At 37.5% G+C, this 18770-nt stretch overlaps 1 protein-coding gene across 7 annotated transcripts in view; it reads left to right on the top strand.

The window, feature by feature from the left end:
* RAB28 (RAB28, member RAS oncogene family) overlaps positions 1 to 18770 on the top strand; it is a 156141-nt gene that overhangs the window by 75851 nt on the left and 61520 nt on the right. For all 7 annotated transcript variants that reach the window (XM_060416632.1, XM_042251039.2, XM_060416633.1 and 4 more), the window contains exons 5-6: positions 9365 to 9468; positions 16166 to 16243. In XM_060416632.1, the coding sequence (XP_060272615.1) occupies positions 9365 to 9468; positions 16166 to 16243 (182 nt within the window). The remainder of the gene's footprint in view (positions 1 to 9364; positions 9469 to 16165; positions 16244 to 18770) is intronic.

The following is an 18770-nucleotide window of genomic DNA, read 5'->3' as shown; positions in this document are numbered from 1 at the left end:
AGTTGCCATGGCGAATTCAAGTCAATGTATGGCAAAACCAATACAATATTGTAAAGTAAAATAAATAAATTTAAAAAATATTGTCATAGTTGCTATCTTGCTTCTTGTCACTCTGTTACTGTCTATCCGCTCAACAACCCCCCCCCCCACACAATTTCTGATTATAATTGTTGCATTGACTTGTTTATGTATTTGTTTACTTGTTTCAGTCTTTCTCCCTCCTGAATGTGAGAGTAGGGATAGTGTCTATTTTGTTCTCTAATTTATTGCTTACACTTAGCATAATACTTGACATAATAGGTGTTTATATTTATTTAATAAACTAATTTTAAGGTGATCCATTTTCTTTTAAAGAAATACATGAACTATTTTCTTGGTAGCCTGTGATTTTTGCAACTGCATAGTTAATCTGAATCATCTTAGGTTGATTAATATGCAGTGTAATGACTAACGACTTTGTGTATAAGTATAGACCTTGCCATCTTCTATTTTTAAAGTTATAACATGACAGTGGCAACTATTTATGTATACAAGATGCCTGAACAGGAAAAAACATGTCCTATTCCTGAAATCTCCATTTATCATTTACAGTTTTCTTTTGAATAGTCTCTGAAATTAGAAACAAAAGTAGTCACTGTGTAGTTAATAGAAATACTTTGAGTCCAGCAAGGAAAAGTTGAAGGTTTTCCAGTGTATATCATCACCTGTAGGATTTCCTTTCAGTGCTTATATTTTGGCTCAGATCGACTGGAATATATGAGGTACGATAAATGAAAGTGTAGTGGTGTTTTTGTTATCTACACGTATATGAACCTCTTATTATCCTATAAAGACCCTTATGCACCAGCCCTGCAGATTCTACCATCTCTTGGAAGCCAGGTTCTTCAGATGCTTTTGCACACGTTTCTTGGTAAAGAATGTGTGTCTCCTCTGTTTCCAAGACTGGGTAATTTTTCCTCATCCTTCAAGAGTTACCTGAAGCATCAGCTTCTCTTGTGAGATCTTTCTTGTCCCCATGTGCAGTCTTAGAAGTTTTCTGTATTGCTCCTGTTGTACCTTATCTTATACAGACCACTGTTGTTCTCTTGGTCTTAGAATGTCATTGTATAATATCTTTCCACATGTGTTCCTCTCAGTCTTCTTAGCAGTTAGCACTTAGAAGGCCCTGGATAAATAGTTCAGGAATAAATAGATTAATGACAGTAATACTTATTATGTGCCAGTCACATACTGTGTACCTTGCTATGTACCAGTCATTGTTCTATGTGCTTTATATGTATTTAGTCATTTTATCTTGGAGAAGGAAATGGCAACCCACTCCAGTGTCTTGCCTGGAGAATCCCAGGGACGGGGGAGCCTGGTGGGCTGCTGTCTCTGGGGTCGCACAGAGTCAGACACAACTGAAGCAACTTAGCAGCTTAGCAGTCATTTTATCTATTACATATTAATATTATGTGGTAGGCACTATTGTTGTTGCCATTGCGTGAGCAAACTGAGAGAGGTTGGTTGTTCAAGGTTCCACAAACAGAAACCACAAGGCATCAAGCCCAGGCACTTTGGCTCTGCAGACTGTATTCTTTACTACATCTCCTACATCCTTTCCAAATAAATTGTGAATGATTGAAGAACCATAGTTTCTTCTATTTTTGCCATAATGCAAACATTTGAGAAGTTCGGAAAAGTTATTTCTTTTATTGAGACTAGTGTTTATATATAATCTACCACTCCAGAGAGTAAAATAGTAACAAAGATCATCTATTGGAATATGAAAAATATTGTTGTAATGACACTTATTTTATGATGATATTTGACATAATGTCATTTTTATCAAGATTGTGTATTGTTTATTAAACACCATTCACTTTCTGTTACTCATCAAAATCTGTTTTTATATCCTGATATAAAGGCCACTTTATCCTGAAAGTTATCAAAATAAGTAAATTTTGAACCATCACATCAGTTTAGGGGATTAGTGTCCCACTGGAATCAGCAGGACCAAATGAAGGATGAAAGTGACAGCTTTAGATTCAAAACTCTCATGTGTTGCTTCTAAATCAAAGCTTTGTTCTTCATTAAAATCAAAAGAAAGCATCTTAAGAATATATCATAAAATATCATGGTTGAAATGATATGGCTTTGATTTGCTTTAAAATAAGAATGTGGATATGGGTGAAACAAGATTTGTCATGACTTGATAATTTTTCAGATATTTTGTATCTTCCAGCAAAATGTATTAACAAAAGGAGAATGAACTTTTGTTTTCATACTGTTTTCCATGTACATATTACTTGAACTGTTTAATGGCAGAAGAAAGAACATTTCTCTAGTGGTTTATATTTGGTTTGTATTTGTTTCCCTGGTAACTAAAAATGTAATTGCCTTTCAATTTATAATTAAGTTTGATGTAATTTTTAAACTGTTTAGGTGAATATGACATAATCAGAATCTAAGAGATGACTGTAATGCTGGATTATATGATCTCACTAATTATAACTTCAAGTTTTCATTAGTTAATAACTCAAGACCCAATATAGGCTCAGGAAGAGGTTTATTGTTAACAAGAGTGATGAAAATCTATATTTTATATTAGTTAAGGTAATTAGTGGTAAAGAATCTGTTCAATCCCTGAGTCAGGAAGATCCCCTGGAGAAGGAAATGGCAACCCACTCCAGTATTCTTGCCTGGGAAATTCCATGGACAGACGAGCCTGGAGGGCTGCAGTCCATGGGGTCACGAAAGAGTTGGATATGACTCAGCAACTAAACACCACCAACAACAGTCTGTATTAGTTAAGGTAATGCTAAATGCTATAAACAGACCGTCCCTGAAGTTTCAATATCTTAACACAATAACAATTTATCTCTTACTTACATAAAGACCAAACCCTGGTACTGCTTATCAGTGGCTCATCTCCCTTTCAGAAACCCAGACTCCTTCCATTTTTCTGGAACTGCCAGTTTCAACAGATGGCTTCATAGATTACTGTGAAAAAGGAAAGTAAGGACTATCACACTAGGGGTCAAGCCTAGTAGTGATCAGTTCAGTTCAGTTTGGTCACTCAGTCATGTCTGATTCTTTGCGACCCCATGGACTGCAGCACGCCAGGCCTCCCTGTCTATCGCCAACTCCTGGAGCCCACCCAAACTCATGTCCATGGAGTCAGTGGTGCCATACAACCATCTCATCCTCCGTCGTCCCCTTTTCCTCCTGCCCTCAATCTTTCCCAGCATCAGGGTCTTTTCTAAGGAGTCAGCTCTTCACATCAGGTGGCCAAAGTATTGGAGTTTCAGCTTCAACATCAGTCCTTCCAATGAGCACCCAGGACTGATCTCCTTTAGGATGGACTAGTTGGATCTCCTTGTAGTCCAAGGGACTCTTCAAGAGTTTTCTCCAACACCACAGTTCAAAAGCATCAATTCTTCAGTGCACGGCTTTCTTTATAGTCCAACTCTCACATACATACATGACTACTGGAAAAACTGTAGCCTTGACTAGACAGACCTTTGTTGGCAAAGTAATGTCTCTGCTTTTTAATATGCTGTCTAGGTTGGTCATAACTTTCCTTCCAAGGAGTAAGCATCTTTTAATTTCATGGCTGTAGTCACCATCTGCAGTGATTTTGGAGCCCCAAAAATAAAGTCAGCCATTGTTTCCACTGTTTCCCCATCTATTTGCCATGAATTATAGTAAAAATTGTACATATTTATTTTTCAAACAGCTTTCCAACTTCTTATCCAAATTATTCTTGTTAGCCAAAGTTAATTGGCTTCTAAGACTTCCATCTCATGAACCATGTGATTTTTAAGAATATGGCAGATAGATTTAGTATCTTGATAAATTATTTTCTTTTGTTCCATTTTAATTTCCAGGTTAAGGTGAGTGAGCTAAGGGATTTGGGGGGGGGTGCTGGGCACAGTTGATTTTGACAGTGAAAAATTTGGGTTTTCTTGTCTGTCTAACACCGTCTTAGAATTTTTTCATCTCATGTTTTTTTAATCTCCATTTATGTCAGCTACAGAAGAAAGCCTTTGACATTGTTGTTATTGATTTACTTCCTGCATTCTTACCCTATACAGTTCTGTCCTTCACTTTTCAGACCCCTGTTTCTGCCCTTTCTTAACTTCTGAGATTCTTCTATTGGGTCTTCAGGAACTTACAAATGAGATATCAGTAAAATTCCTATACTCTCAACATCTTCCTTGAACCAGGCTTTCCTAGTAGCTCAGACGGTAAAGCGTCTGCCTACAATGCAGGAGACCTGGGTTTGATCCCTGGGTCGGGAAGATCCCCTGGAGAAGGAAATGGCAACCCACTCCAGTATTCATGCCTGGAAAATCCCATGGACCAAGGAGCCTAGTGGGCTACAGTCCACGGGGTTGAAAGAGTCGGACACGACTAAGCGACTTCACTTCACTTCTGTCACTTAGCTCTCCTGTAAGGACAGTGCTGCCGTCTCCTGAAGCTCCTTCAAATATTGACATCCCCTCCTGTCTCTGCCTTATCACTAGTACTGGAGGGTGGGTAGTGACCTAACCAGATCATTTTTCATCTTGCCTAAAAACCTTTAGATTTGACTATCAAGCTGTATGATTATACATCAGCCAACCCCTGAATCACTCACTACCTTGAATTTCTTAAAGATTTTGGTTCCTGAGTCAGTCACTGCATTACTGTTGCTATCTTGATTAGCAATTTTAGTTGCATACAGATTACCCTTTTAATACTTTGGTCTCTCAGTTCCTTGAATTCATCATCTGCTATAATGTTGCCACCTATCAACACTAACATAGTTTTTTTTTAAATTTATTTTTTTGTTGAAGGATAATTAATTGCTTTACCGAATTTTGTTGTTTTCTGTCACACCTCAACATGAATCAGCTATAGGGATATATAGTTATTCTGAAGACTTACTGTCTCCATAATATCAATTATCACTTTCATGTGTCCTAGTTTGTCTGTTATCTCTCATCTTTGGTAACCCAATTCCAGTAATTTTTAAATCCACTTAAGACTTTAACATTGCTTAATCTTATCAATTTTTCATTTTCTGGATCCCCCTTTTTATCTAACTTAAATTCCATGCTCTTTTCAATATAATCTACTCCTAACATTTTCTATTTTCAATTACCTGCCCTTCTTTTCTATAATTGTATGTGATTGGGAAAACTCCAGCACTGCTTAACTGCAGATGTTTATCTGCTCAGCACCTACCTACAATACACTGTTTCATTTAAAATCCAGGTTAAACTATCCTCAAGTGATTCTCTTTATCTTCTACATCCATGTCAAATCCATTAGTATTTCTTACTCACTTTTTATTCCCAAAATACATTGAGAATCTACCCTACTTTTTATCATCTCTCTTGCTCCTACTCTTGTCCAAACTACAGTCTTCTCTTTCCTAGAGTTTTACTGTAATCTTACTCAGTGTCTTCTCTGCTTTACATTTAATTACAGTTTATTTCCCAGTAGCTTAGCAGTAAAGAATCCACCTGTAATGCCGGAGATGCAAGTTGAGAAGATCCCCTGGAGAAGGAAATGGCAACCCACTCCTGATTCTAGCCTGGGAAATCCCAAGGACAGAGAAGCCTGATGGGCAGTCCATGGGGTCACGAAAGAATAGGATAGGACTTGGTGACTAAAACAACAAACAGTGGTTTATTCAGCAGCCCCAACCTTTTAAACTGTAAGATTACAGCTTAAAAAATTTTTTTCCTTACAAACCTCCCACTAGCTTTGCATTTCTCTTTCAGTGACTTATATAGTTGCTGGCTTTTAAAACTTCATTTCCTGGTGTTTCCCTCTCTTGCTAACTCATCAGCCACTCTGGCCTCCTGGCTTTTCTTTGAGTGTGGTAAGTGTGGTCTTCACCTTAAGGGTCTTTGGCCTACGTGTTTGAAAGAGTAATTCATCTCATGTATATTTTATTTTTTTTCAATAAGATATATCAACATTTGCAATACTCTGTAATTTACTTGTGTGTCTGTTTCTCTGAATTAGAATGTAAGGTCATTGTTACATATGCAGCTCTTAGGACAATGCCTAGCCAAGTCTGTGTTTGTGTTAGTTGCTTAGTTGTGTCGGACTCTTTGCGACCCCATAGACTGTAGCCCGCCAGGCTCCTCTGTCCATGGAATTCTCCAAGCAAGAATACTAGAGTGGGTTGCCGTTTCCTTCTCTGTGCCTAGCCATAGTAGGCACTCAAATATTCGCTGAATGAGTAGAGTGAGTGATCAGTAAACTGGTTATCCATTGAAATTGTTAAGCATACTTTAAGCAGGGTATAGTATAGTAGAGCTGAAAGAAAGTTGCGTATTGCAGTGTTAATGCTCATGACCTTCAGTTGTTTAGATATTGGAAGGATATACACTAAAATGTTAACAGTAGTTGTCTCTAGTTAGTGACATTTTTTATATCCTTTTGAAAATTATTTTTCTGAATATTTGGGAAATGTTTATGTATTAATGCTGTTGGAAGGTTTTAATTCCCTTCTTAAAAATAAAATACAGGAACTAGCTGTATTAAAATAAGAAAATAATAACAGTAAGTATGTTATTAAAAACAAAATAAAATACTGGTTCACTGAAGCAGAGTCCCCAGCCCTTGGGCCATGGACTGGTACCACTCTTTGGCCTGTTAGCAACCAGGCTGTACAGCAGGAGATGAGCAGCGAGCAGGTAAGCAAGCAAAGCTTCATCTGTCTTTACAGCCATTCCCTGTTGCTCACATTGCCTTCTGTCAGATGAGCGACAGGCATTTTCATAGGAGTGAGAACCCTACTGCTCTTGAATTGGTCATGGAAAAAATTATTTTCCAAGAAACTGGTCCCTAGTGTCAAAAAGGTTGGGGACCACTGCACTGAAGGATATAAGGGAAATTAAATCATATCAGTAAGATTGTTAACACATGTATGCTAGATGAATACTGGGTGATAATTTTAAGGATGCTTTCAGAAATCGAAGAAATGAAAGAATTTACCAGTATCTCACTGTAGTTTCATTGTCAGAATTTATTTACTTCTGGATTATTTAGAATGAAGTACTCTAGTAACTAGGGCTTTCCTGGTGGCTTAGCAATAAAGAATCCTCCTGCCAATGCAGGAGACATGGGTTTAATCCCTGGGTCGGGAAGATCCCCTGGAGAAGGAAATGGCAACCCACTCCAGTATAGTGCCTGGGTAATCCCATGGACAGAGGAGCCTGGTGGCTATAGTCCTTGGGGTTGCAAAAGAGTCGGATACAGCTTAGTGACTGAACAACAATGGACTCTAGTAATTAAGGCCTTTTAATTTTGCTCACTAAATTCTAACACAACAGAGGAAAACAATGGTCAGTCAAATTCTGCGAGGGCCTTGTCTATATCTGCTGTGTCATTCTCAACATCTTGGTTATTTCAGATGACTTTTATATTTCTTAACTGTCTGTTATATTCCTAATACTGGTGGTAATTTTTTTAGGACCTGGATTGTATCTTTTTCCTCTTTGGATTCTCACTGCCTACCATAGTGCTTGGTATATCATAAATACTTACTGAATAATTTTTTTATCAATTGGTTAGTTATAATTATTAGTCTCTAATGATTATCTTTGTTAGGAAAAAAACTTTTGGCTAGTAAATCCCCCAGTGCTATATAGATAAATTTATAGTAGTTTATCTACGTAAGTAGTTGAGGAGTTATCTGGTAGGGCAAGTGGAGAATGGAGAGAAGAAAGGAAAGAAGAAAAGACACAGCCGTGGCGGACTGTTCCATTAGAAAAGACAAATGCCCATGCATGTTGAATGACAGCCTTTATTTTTTTAATTGGACAGTGATCTCACTGGGGAATTTTCCTAGTGACATGATTTGTTCTTACTCTTGTTGAATTAGGAAAGTATTCTAACTTCAATATTATGGTAAACTAGATGTACAAATGTCAGTGCTAATAGCTTAGTATTTTAGTCGTCAACAAATTGATGCCTGTGGTATCTGGACATTTTTTGGCCTCTTCTTGTAAATAAAGTCTCAGTGATGTTTAAGGAACAGCAAGTTGTGGCCAGAAAAGAAAAAAGGTGCATATTATCCTAGTTAGGCAGTATAAATGGGGCTCAGGAATCCCCCAGTAGATCAAAAATCTCCTAGAGAAAGATCTCTTGAGCTTACAAACTAAAGACCTTCAATGTAATTTCAAATAAAGCCTTTTACATAGTATGAGAGCATTTTTTAGTTGATAATCAATTGCCACTATTATGTAAGCTTACTAGATTTGCAAATTTACAAGTTTTTACAAGTCAGTTGGGTCCCTTCCTCAGGAAATCAGTTTAAGTTTTTTTTTCCTATATTGACTCAAAGAGCCTAGTTGTCCTTAAATCCTGTGAATATATTTGCCTTATAATTTGATGGCATTGAATCAACACCCTTATAGGGTTTGTAGTGTTGTAAAAAGAGAAACTGTTCAATAAAAGATCACATTTGAAAAAATTAGACTGTGTTGGATAAAACCAGTATTGGATATGAGTACTATGCTTTGCTTTAAAGCACCTACCACTATTCAAGAAAATATATTCTGGCCCATTACTGCTTTCCAAATGGACACTTTTAGAATTGGAAAGCAAATGAGCTATGTCTTTGTGAAATTAAGCAGTAACTGTAAATAAAGTAAGTATATAATGAAATATTGATATCTTTTGGCAGAAAACTAATAATGTGCTTGTGTTAACATTAAAGTTTATAGAGATTATAGAACTATTGTAATTAATGTATTAAGGTAATTAAATTTTCAAACCAAATATGCTGTGGTAAGTATATGTTACAATTAATCACTATGTTTAAATGCATTATACTAATGCATATTTTTGCATATCATCAAATGTGCCTCAAACTATATAGATAATAGGAATGATCTTTTAGTTTTCTGGGCACTTAACATGTGCTGGTCATTGTGCATGAAAGTGAAAGTCACTCAGTTGTGTCTGACTCTTTGCGACCCTGTTGAGACTATACAGTCTGTGGAATTCTCCAGGCCAGAATACTGGAGTGGGTAGCCTTTCCCTTATCCAGGGGAATCTTCCCAAGCCACGGATCAAACCCAGGTCTTTGGCATTTCAGGCGGATTCTTTGCCAGCTGAGCCACCAGGGACGCCCCATTGTGCACTAAACATGGATTAATTCTCAAAAAACTTTGTATATGATAGGTCCATTTGTTTTTCCCAGCTTTTAGATTTACAGACTGAAGCATAAAGAGACTAAAAGAATTGCCCCAAATTATACTGCTAGTATCTAAACTGGGGTATAATATTGGAAAAGAAGTCACATTTAAACTTGTTAAATATTTATTGATTAACTTTATTATTGAATTTGGTTCTCTGTTTTTGTTCACCTTTCTAGTTGATTTGGAGCATATGCGAACAGTAAAACCTGAAAAACACTTAAGATTTTGCCAGGAAAATGGTTTTAGTAGCCACTTTGTCTCAGCAAAGACAGGAGACTCTGTAAGTAAGATAATGAATGCTGAATATTATAAGTAATGTTTTACTTTTATTTACTAATATTCATAGGAAGTATACTTCCATTACTTAACTTTTAGATTAATTCCTATTGAAGACATAAAATACCTTAGGTTATATACAGCATGCTTATTCTGTTGATACTCCTCTTATTTATTTAAAATAATTTCATGATTCTTTTAGGGAATTAAAAATACAAAAGTTAAAAAGAGTATAAATAGCTCATAATCTCAGCCTCCAGAGATGATCATTCATAACCTCATATGATAGTCTCGTTTTCTGATGCTGCTGCCACCACGGCTAGTGGACTGCTGTTTACTGAGTGCCTACTTTGTGATGGGCATGTACTACTTTGATTATCTCTATTTAGTTGTTAATTAATTGCATTTGATTGGATGCTTATTCTGTAAATCAACATAACCATTTAAATAAGTTTAGAATGATATTAAAATATTTTTGAATTAGTCTAAAATATCTTCACATATAAGTCAGATTTATTTTCCAGCAATCATAAGTAATTATCTCTGTTTTATAGAGTAGTTTTAGAGAGGTTATGTTGTGGGGGTTCAGGGTACACAGAATAAGTGATGGAGATAGGATTTGTAAACCTAAGGATTGACCTTCCAGCGTTTACCATATTAACTATGCTAAATGTTTATTTTTTTAAAAATTGAGATCATAATATAGAAATAATTTTGTATTTTTTTGTTTAATATGTTTATTCATAGAAAATTTTCTCATGTCACTTAATATTACTAAATAGATTAAAAACCCACTAGATTTAGTAATCCATTAAATAAATGTTCAGATTTATTCAACCAGGTCCCTATTGTTGGATATATAGATTGTTTCCAAATTCAAGACATTGTAAAATTTTGCAGAATTTCTGATGTAAAATTTTGTCTGTAAGTTTTGATTATTTCCTTGGAAGGGAATTGAAACCTTTTGCCAAATTACCACCAGAAAGCCTAAGTTAATTTATACTACCATCAGCATTGTATGAAAGCCATATCACTGTAATCTTTTTTAACATTCAGAATTTATTTACTTTTAAAACTTTGTCAGTTTGATAGACAAGGGATTAAAAGGTATTTTACTATTTAAATTTCTTTGACTGCTCTTGAGGTTGAAATTTTTAAAATTTTATTACCTACTTTCTGCTTATATCTGTTTATAATATTATATACTTATTGTAAATTTATTTATTGTTGATTTTCTGCTTATTACCTGTTTATTGTATTTTTGTTGCTTTTTAAAATTTTTTATGACCATTTTTGTGTTAGGGATAACATAACAGCCATTTGTCATAATTTTTGCAAATATTTTCTTTCTACTGCCCAGATTTTTGTTTGATTGTTAATTTTCTTGACATTTTCAACCAGAGGACATTTGGATTTTTCTGTGGTTTAATCTTCTTGATGTTTTTCCTGTATGATTTCATTGATGGTTTTTATGCTTAGGAAAAATATTAAATAATATAAAAGGTATGTATTCTTTTGAGGGATCAAACATTTAAAAATGTGATATGTTAGCACCCTTTACCCAGGATAATGCTAATGTGGGACACCTGCCTACTTTAAAAATGTATGCAGTATCAATGTTCCTTGATAAACCCATCCATGGATTGGGTTTTTACCCTCACTTATCTTCCTGGGGGTCTCTTACCAGTTTAGAATTTTTTTAACTTCCAGTATTTTAGCTTGTGTTTAACCACTTAGTATATTTTGTGTACTTATGTTGAACGACTTTTAAAAATCCTCATTGTTTTCTTTTTAAATGCAACTTTGAAATGGTTTGTTCTTGTGAAATCAGTTTATGTCATCTCCAATCACAGATTACTTCACTTCATTGCTTGAGAAGTTGATCTCCAGTCTTACTGTACTTTCTCTGATACTACCTTTGTCATAATTCTTAGTGGTGTCAGTATCGTTGTTCACCACCCCACCTCATCCATGCGCCCGCATGCTACTGTAGCCCTTCTGTTATCTCCTGTCTCAGTATCAGGCATGCAAATCACTGACCAGCTTGAATGCCCTAGTCCAGTCAGTCTGCAGCCCCAGCAGGGCCTACATGACAGTGATCCTAACACTTGCCCCTGACCTTTCGTGTCGTCATTTTCCTTTCTTCCTTACTCGTGGTCAGTCAAAATCATTACCATGCAGTACTCTGTCAGTTTCCTTTCCCGTCAGTCACTTTATCTAACTTACTTGACTAAACCTTGACCACGCCCCTTTATATGGTTGCATTCATGTATTTGAACATGATGAGAGAAAAAAGCTTAGAGGCATGTTGGAGGTTTCATTACCGTCCACAGTCAGCTCACCTCAAGTGGACCTTAATGCTGCTTAGAACTTAGGTCTTTAGGCCATTGTCTCTCTCCTTCACCTAAACGAGTGTTCCATAGCTTCTCTTCTCAAATTTTCAAACCATCATCCGTTCTCTTAGCTGATTCCCTTGTTTCTTATTTTATTTAAAAAATATTGAAACAAAGGGAAGACAACTTTAACATACTCCTGCCACCTCGTTTCCCCCAGCTCTCCTGCCCACCCACTGTCCATTCCCACCTCTCTGTCTCCTCTGAGATTCCTGTGGGTTGGGCTGTCTCTGCTGGTAGCTAGGCTCAACTTCTCCCTTGTGCATTAGTCCCATGTCTCTTTTCCTAGTAACAAACATGGCTTAAAATTCTCACTCCGGCATCGTTTTTTTCCCATCTACTGGATTATTCTATCAGCACACGAAATGTTATAACTTCTCTTACCTTAAATATAAGAAAATGCTTGATCACCCACATCGTTAGCTGTTTCTTACTCTTTGCTACTTACCAGTAGAATGTTTTCAAAGAGCTGTCTCCAGTTCTCTCCTCCCGGTTTGTCTTGAACAGTTCCAGTCAGACTTTTGCCCCTAATATTTCACCCCCAGATGCTCTTATTAAGGTCATCAGTGACCTCCTTTTTGTTCAATTCAGTGGCCAGTTCTTAGTCCTCATCTTACTTGATTTAGTTGCAGCGAATAAAATAGTTGATCACTCGCTCCTCTTTGAAATACTTTGTTCACTTAGTTTCCAGAATACTACATCTTCTGGTTTCCCTCCTACCTTGCTAACTACTCTCTTATCGCCTTTGCTGATTCCTTCATTGAATTGCCCTAGGCACAGTCCTTGGATATCTCTCTTTTTTAAACTTATTCCCTTTGTGACCTCATCTAGTCTCATGGCTTTGGCCAGACTTCTTCCCTGAACTCCAGGCTCATATACCCCAGCACTCCTGCTTAAGTGTCTTAAGAGTCAGTCCCAGTTTAATGCAGGATTCAGGTCCAGAACTGAGCTCTTGATATTTTTTCCTCAGATCTTTTCCAGTCTTCCCCACTTCAATAAATGGTAGGTCTCCTATCTTGCTAAGAACAGGAAAATTTGGGGGTCATCCTTGACTCCTTCTGGTATGTCTTTGACATACCACAACTCTCACCAAGTCCTGTTGGTTCTGCTTTCAAAATGTGCCCATAATCTGGTGACTTTTCTTGCTATTGCCACTGCTGCTACTTTGTTTCAGGCCTCCATCATCTCTTACATTAGTGTTCTTGCCAATTTCTCTTTTTTACCCTTGATCTTCTATAGTGAATATTCAGTACAACAACCAGATTGACCTTGTAAAAACCTCAGAGTAAATGAAAGCCAAAGTCCTCCCCATAATAGCCCAACAGATCTTGCCTGCTTTGTTAGGCTTACCTAAAGCTCTTAGTCACGCTGCTGTTTTTCTTTTTACAGTCTTCCCTTTCTCTCCATTTTGTCACACTAGCTTTCCTATTTCTCCTTGAACTTTGACCATCAGTGAACTATAATATATAATGCTCTTTGGGGTACAAATGACATAAGCCTTTTGGGGACATCATCTCTTTTTGATTAGAAGTTAAAATTAAGTTGTTGAAAGTGAAAGTCATTCAGTCCTGTCTGACTCTTTGCGATGCCATGGACTGTACAGTCTGTGGAATTCTCCAGGCCAGAATACTGGCGTGGGTAGCCTTATTGAAGTTGTGATAAATATTCAATAAGTAATCATGAGTACAAAAAGTTCTTCATGACCCAGATAATCATGATGGTGTGATCACTCACACTCACCTAGAGCTAGACATCTTGGAATGTGAAGTCCAGTGGGCCTTAGGAAGCATCACTACGAACAAAGCTAGTGGAGGTGATGGAATTCCAGTTGAGCTTTTTCAAATCCTAAAAGATGATGCTGTGAATGTGCTGCACTCAATATGTCAGCAAATTTGGAGAACTCAGAAGTGACCACCGGACTGGAAAAGGTCAGTTTTCATTCCAATCCCAAAGTAAGGCAGTGCCAAGGAATGCTCAAACTACCACACAATTGCACTCATCTCACACACTAGTAAAGTAATGCTCAAAATTCTCCAAGCCAGGCTTCATTCTGCAATATGTGAACCATGAACTTCCAGACCTTCAAGCTGGTTTTAGAAAAGGCAGAGGAACCAGAGATCAAATTGCCAACATCCGCTGGATCATTGAAAAAGCAAGAGAGTTCCAGAAAAACGTGTATTTCTGCTTTATTGATTAAGCCAAAGCTTTTTTGACTGTGTGGATCACAATAAACTGTGGAATATTCTAAAAGAGATGGGAATACCAGACCACCTGACCTGCCTCTTGAGAAACCTGTAATGCAGGTCAGGAAGCAAGAGTTAGAATTGGACATGGAACAACACACTGGTTCCAAATAGCAAAAGAAGTATGTCAAGGCTGTATATTGTCACCCTGCTTATTTAACTTCTATGCAGAGTACATCATGAGAAACGCTGGGCTGGAAGAACCACAGGCTGGAATCAAGATTGCCTGGAGACATATCAGTAACCTCAGATATGCAGATGACACCACCCTTATAGCAGAAAGTGAAAAGGAACTAAAAAGCCTCTTGATGAAAGTGAAAGAGGAGAGCGAAAAAGTTGGCTTAAAGCTCAACATTCAGAAAACGAAGATAATGGCATCTGGTCCCATCACTTCATGGGAAATAGATGGGGAAACAGTGGAAACAATGTCAGACTTTAATTTTGGGGGGCTCCAAGATCACTGCAGATGGTGACTGCAGCCATGAAATTAAAAGACGCTTACTCCTTGGAAGGTAAGTTATGACCAACCTAGACAGCATATTAAAAAGCAGAGACATTACTTTGTCAACAAAGGTCCGTCTAGTCAAGGCTATGTTTTTTCCAGTAGTCATGTATGGATGTGAGAATTGGACTATAAAGAAAGCTGAGCGCTGAAGAATTGATGCTTTTGAACTGTGGTGTTGGAGAAAACTCTTGAAGAGTCCGTTGGACTGCAAGGAAATCCAACTAGTCCATCCTAAAGGAGATCAGTCCTGGGTGTTCATTGGAAGGACTCATGTTGAAACTGTAATACTTTGGCCACCTGATGTGAAGAGCTGACTCCTTAGAAAAGAACCTGATGCTTGGAAAGATTGAGGGCAGGAGGAAAAGGGGACGACAGAGGATGAGATGGTTGGATGGCATCACCAACTCAATGGACATGGGTTTGCATAGACTCTGGCAGTTGGTGATGGACAGGGAGGCCTGGTGTGCTGCGGTTCATGGGGTCGCAAAGAGTCGGACACGATTGAGTGACAACTGAACTGAACTAAGTCATGAGTAAGTAGGGGTCAGAATAAACTCGGATATTTTGGGAGCAAAGACAGAATATGCAGACAAGCAAAGACTGTATTGGAGCTCCAGGAATCCTAGTGGACCCCAGATAAGCTATCTATGTAGGAAAGGATGTTTATAGAAGTCTTCGCATGTTTTTGTTTCATGATACTGGACTGTGAAAGTGAAGGTCACTCAGTGGTGTCCAACTCTGCAACCCCGTGGACTACACAGTCCATGGAGTTCTCTAGGCCAAAATACTGGAGTGGGTAGCCTCTCCCTTCTCCAGGGGGGTCTTCCCAACTGAGGGATTGCACCCAGGTCTCCCTCATTGCAGGCAGATTCTTTACCAGCTGAGCCACAAAGGAAGCCCAAGACTACTAGAGTGGGTAGCCTATCCCTTCTCCAGTGGATCTTCCTAACCCAGGAATCAAACCAGGGTCTTCTGCATTGCAGGCTATCAGGGAAGTCATATACTGCTACTTTTCTGTTTGACAAAATACAGTAAAGGATACTAATTTTTTTGCTCCACAGAGAATTTATTAAAATTGATTAGAACCTTAGAGATTATGAGAGTGGAAAGTAAGACCTTTCAAGGTAGGCTAATGCCATATCAAAAGATCAGTGTAAAATTGGCAGTGAAAAACTTTCCCCAGGTAGTAAAATATAGACTACTTTCATTTTCTTCAGGACTTACAGCTGTTTATTATTTGGCTAGTAGTCTTTTTTTTAAATGTTGTAGTTGTAATTAATTATGTTAACTCTTTAAAAGTATAAGTTTTTCAGGATAAATGTGTAAATTTAGACCAGCTCAGTGAAGTGTATGAATTTTCAAATTATGGTTTAATCATTTAAAAAATTATTATACTTAAAATGTTGCTGTATTTGACAAATAGAGCTATTTTTGAAACAACCTGGTACATCATATTTTTTGCAGTTCTTGCTGTTTATCATTTTTTAGAAAGTTCAATTTGTTTGAAGGTAGCTTAGGCATGCCTGTTTTAAATCATTTAAACCTGTTTTTGTTATGCAGGTCTTCCTGTGTTTTCAGAAAGTTGCTGCTGAAATCCTTGGAATCAAGTTAAACAAAGCAGAAATAGAACAGTCACAGGTGATTATGTTGAACTGTATACTTAAAAAGATAATTTATTTCTTAAAAGACATTAATTTTCACTCTGAATCCTTTTACATTTATGCATTCTATGTACATATCCCTAACAGCCTTAAAAATAGATTGTGTGTATGAGTCATTGTTTATTGCAGAAGATGGAGGATGTTAACTTTTTGCCAAATGATGATACCCTTGAAACCTCATTTTGTCTTTTTTTTTTTTTGTCGGAAAAATGAGATTAATGTAATAAAAATTTCATCAGCAGTTAAATAATGGCTAAGGAACTGACCATCTTCTTTTGTACTTTTTTATTTAAGTTCTTCCATGATTACTATATAATATCCTTTTTATGTTTTATATAAAATCCCAACTATTTATTAAAGTTTAGTCTTAAGTAGTAAGAGTTTACCCAATTTGGCATCTTCTATGTTTGCTTTGGTGAAACACTATAAAATATAGTATTTCTCTCTGTTCTTTTGTAAAATATCCTGTGTTATAGTATTAATTCTTGATGTTATTTTATTGTTAATTTAATAATGGTATTAATTATTGAAGATTGCTGAATTCTCCCCTATTCCTAGACAGTTCTCTTAGACTAAGAAATAAACATGAATACCAAGTTAGCTGCTTAAAGATACAGCAGCACACTGCTTTACATGTTTGATTGAATAAAAAAATCAGAGCAAGAGCCTGTAGTTTAAAATTAGACTTCAGAAGTGGTTTGCTTAGAAGCAACATATATTGATAAATTACATTTTCCCTCAACCCCCTCTACTTTTTCCCTGCTTTGTGAAGCTACAAAGGTATAACAATCTTTCTCCATCCTTAAATTTTTCTTTAATTCTTTCTGAATTAATTCTGTGTTTTCTTTTCATGGTCACTCTGTGTGTGTGCATATGTGCATGTTTTTAGACAATTTGAGTAAATATCAATTGAAAACTGTTATGCTGATATGGCTGTTTCTAGAACTTCATTAAAATATTTGGAACTCTGTAAATCTACCTTTACTTCTCACATTCAAAAGACATTTCAACACTTACTGTGGCTAGACACGGTGTTTAGTTATTTGTGCCTTATAAATTGTTCCCAGACACAAAGTAGTTACTTGATTTTGGCCTAGGAGGATGGATACAAGAAGAGAAATCAGTGATTTGCTTGACTATACAGAACTTGGCAGATTCAAGAAGTCACGTGATGCCTCTGCTTTGTAGCATCACTTTCTAAATGATATTTGTGCCTGGTTAACTAGGTAGTCCGTAAGTGATTTTCAGATGATGATAAATGATTAATTGATCATATAAGTGTGGTTTACTGCTGGATCCAGAGGAGATATAAGAGTTTAAGATGCAGTGAAGACAATGAATAAACGTGCCAGCTTCTGTTATATCATTTAATCCTTATAATAACTCTGGGGCAGGTGGCACTTCATCATTTTATGGTTGGAAAACTGAGACTGCAGAAAGGTTAAGTAACTCGATCTGCTTATCCACAGCTGGGCAGTGGTGGACCCAGGATTTGAGCTCGGGTCTGTCTGATGGCAGTGCCCCTAACGTTTCCATGCTACCATACTGGGAGAAGATATACTGGGTGGTTTGGAGTGGGGAGTTGAAAAAGAAGCTAGCACAAACACGTTGAAAAGTTTAGATTGTATTTTGGAGAGAGAAGAACTGTTTGGTAAAAATAAAGGACTATTTGTGTTGGAGTGTGAAGGAAATTTGAGGAAAGATTATGGAGATTTATGAATGCCAAGTTGATAAATTTTAATCTCACATATTGACAGTGGAAAATAATTTTAAGCAGGGAAATAAGCAAAAGCAGTTTTTAGATGGGATTAATCTAATGGAATTTGTGTGTGTGTGTGGATGGGTGCCAGAGAGGTTGAAGCAAGGAGACTGGGTTACTGCCCTCGTGTGATAAAGACCGGAATTGGATGGAAGGGGAGGGATGGATGTAAGAGACATTTCACAGAAGAATCAGTAGGACTTGTAGAATGACCAGATAAAAGGGGAGAAGTCATCCCAGATCACCTTAAGGTTTCTCAGCTGGAAGAATGGAAAACGGGAGACCCAGTGATGAGCCCCTCCCGAGGAGACGGTGTGCCCGTGCAGCGCTGACAGCCCCGGACAAGGAGCCTGTACTCGCCCGAGCCCGCCACAGTGCTCAGGCTCCAGGGCATCTCCAGAGAGGTGGCGACTGGGGCACTGCTAAGAGGCAGAATTCTAGGGACGCTTGGCTCGTGTTTTTAGTTCACTGTTAATCACAAGAGACAGAAAGTTACTCTTTGGACTTCTGGAGATCGACTTACCAGCTAGGCACGTTTTAACTAAGCCCGTGTCAGCGGCGTTCACTCCAGAGCCCCTCGCCCTCCCTGGGCACGCCACCTGTTTGTAAGTGCGCCCCAGCCTCTTAGGCCGTGAAGCTTGGCTCTGATTTCGACTTGTGGGTGTCTACTTTGACTGCATTCATCTGAAGACGAATTCCAGCCACTAAGCCCTCCTTGACTGGGTCTGTCAGAGCCTTCGTGTAG

This window comes from Ovis aries, chromosome 6 (genome assembly GCF_016772045.2).
Source record: "Ovis aries strain OAR_USU_Benz2616 breed Rambouillet chromosome 6, ARS-UI_Ramb_v3.0, whole genome shotgun sequence".
NCBI lineage: Eukaryota > Metazoa > Chordata > Mammalia > Artiodactyla > Bovidae > Ovis > Ovis aries.
Note: the sequence above shows the minus strand (reverse complement) of the source record. Positions and strands in the feature narration are given on the sequence as shown.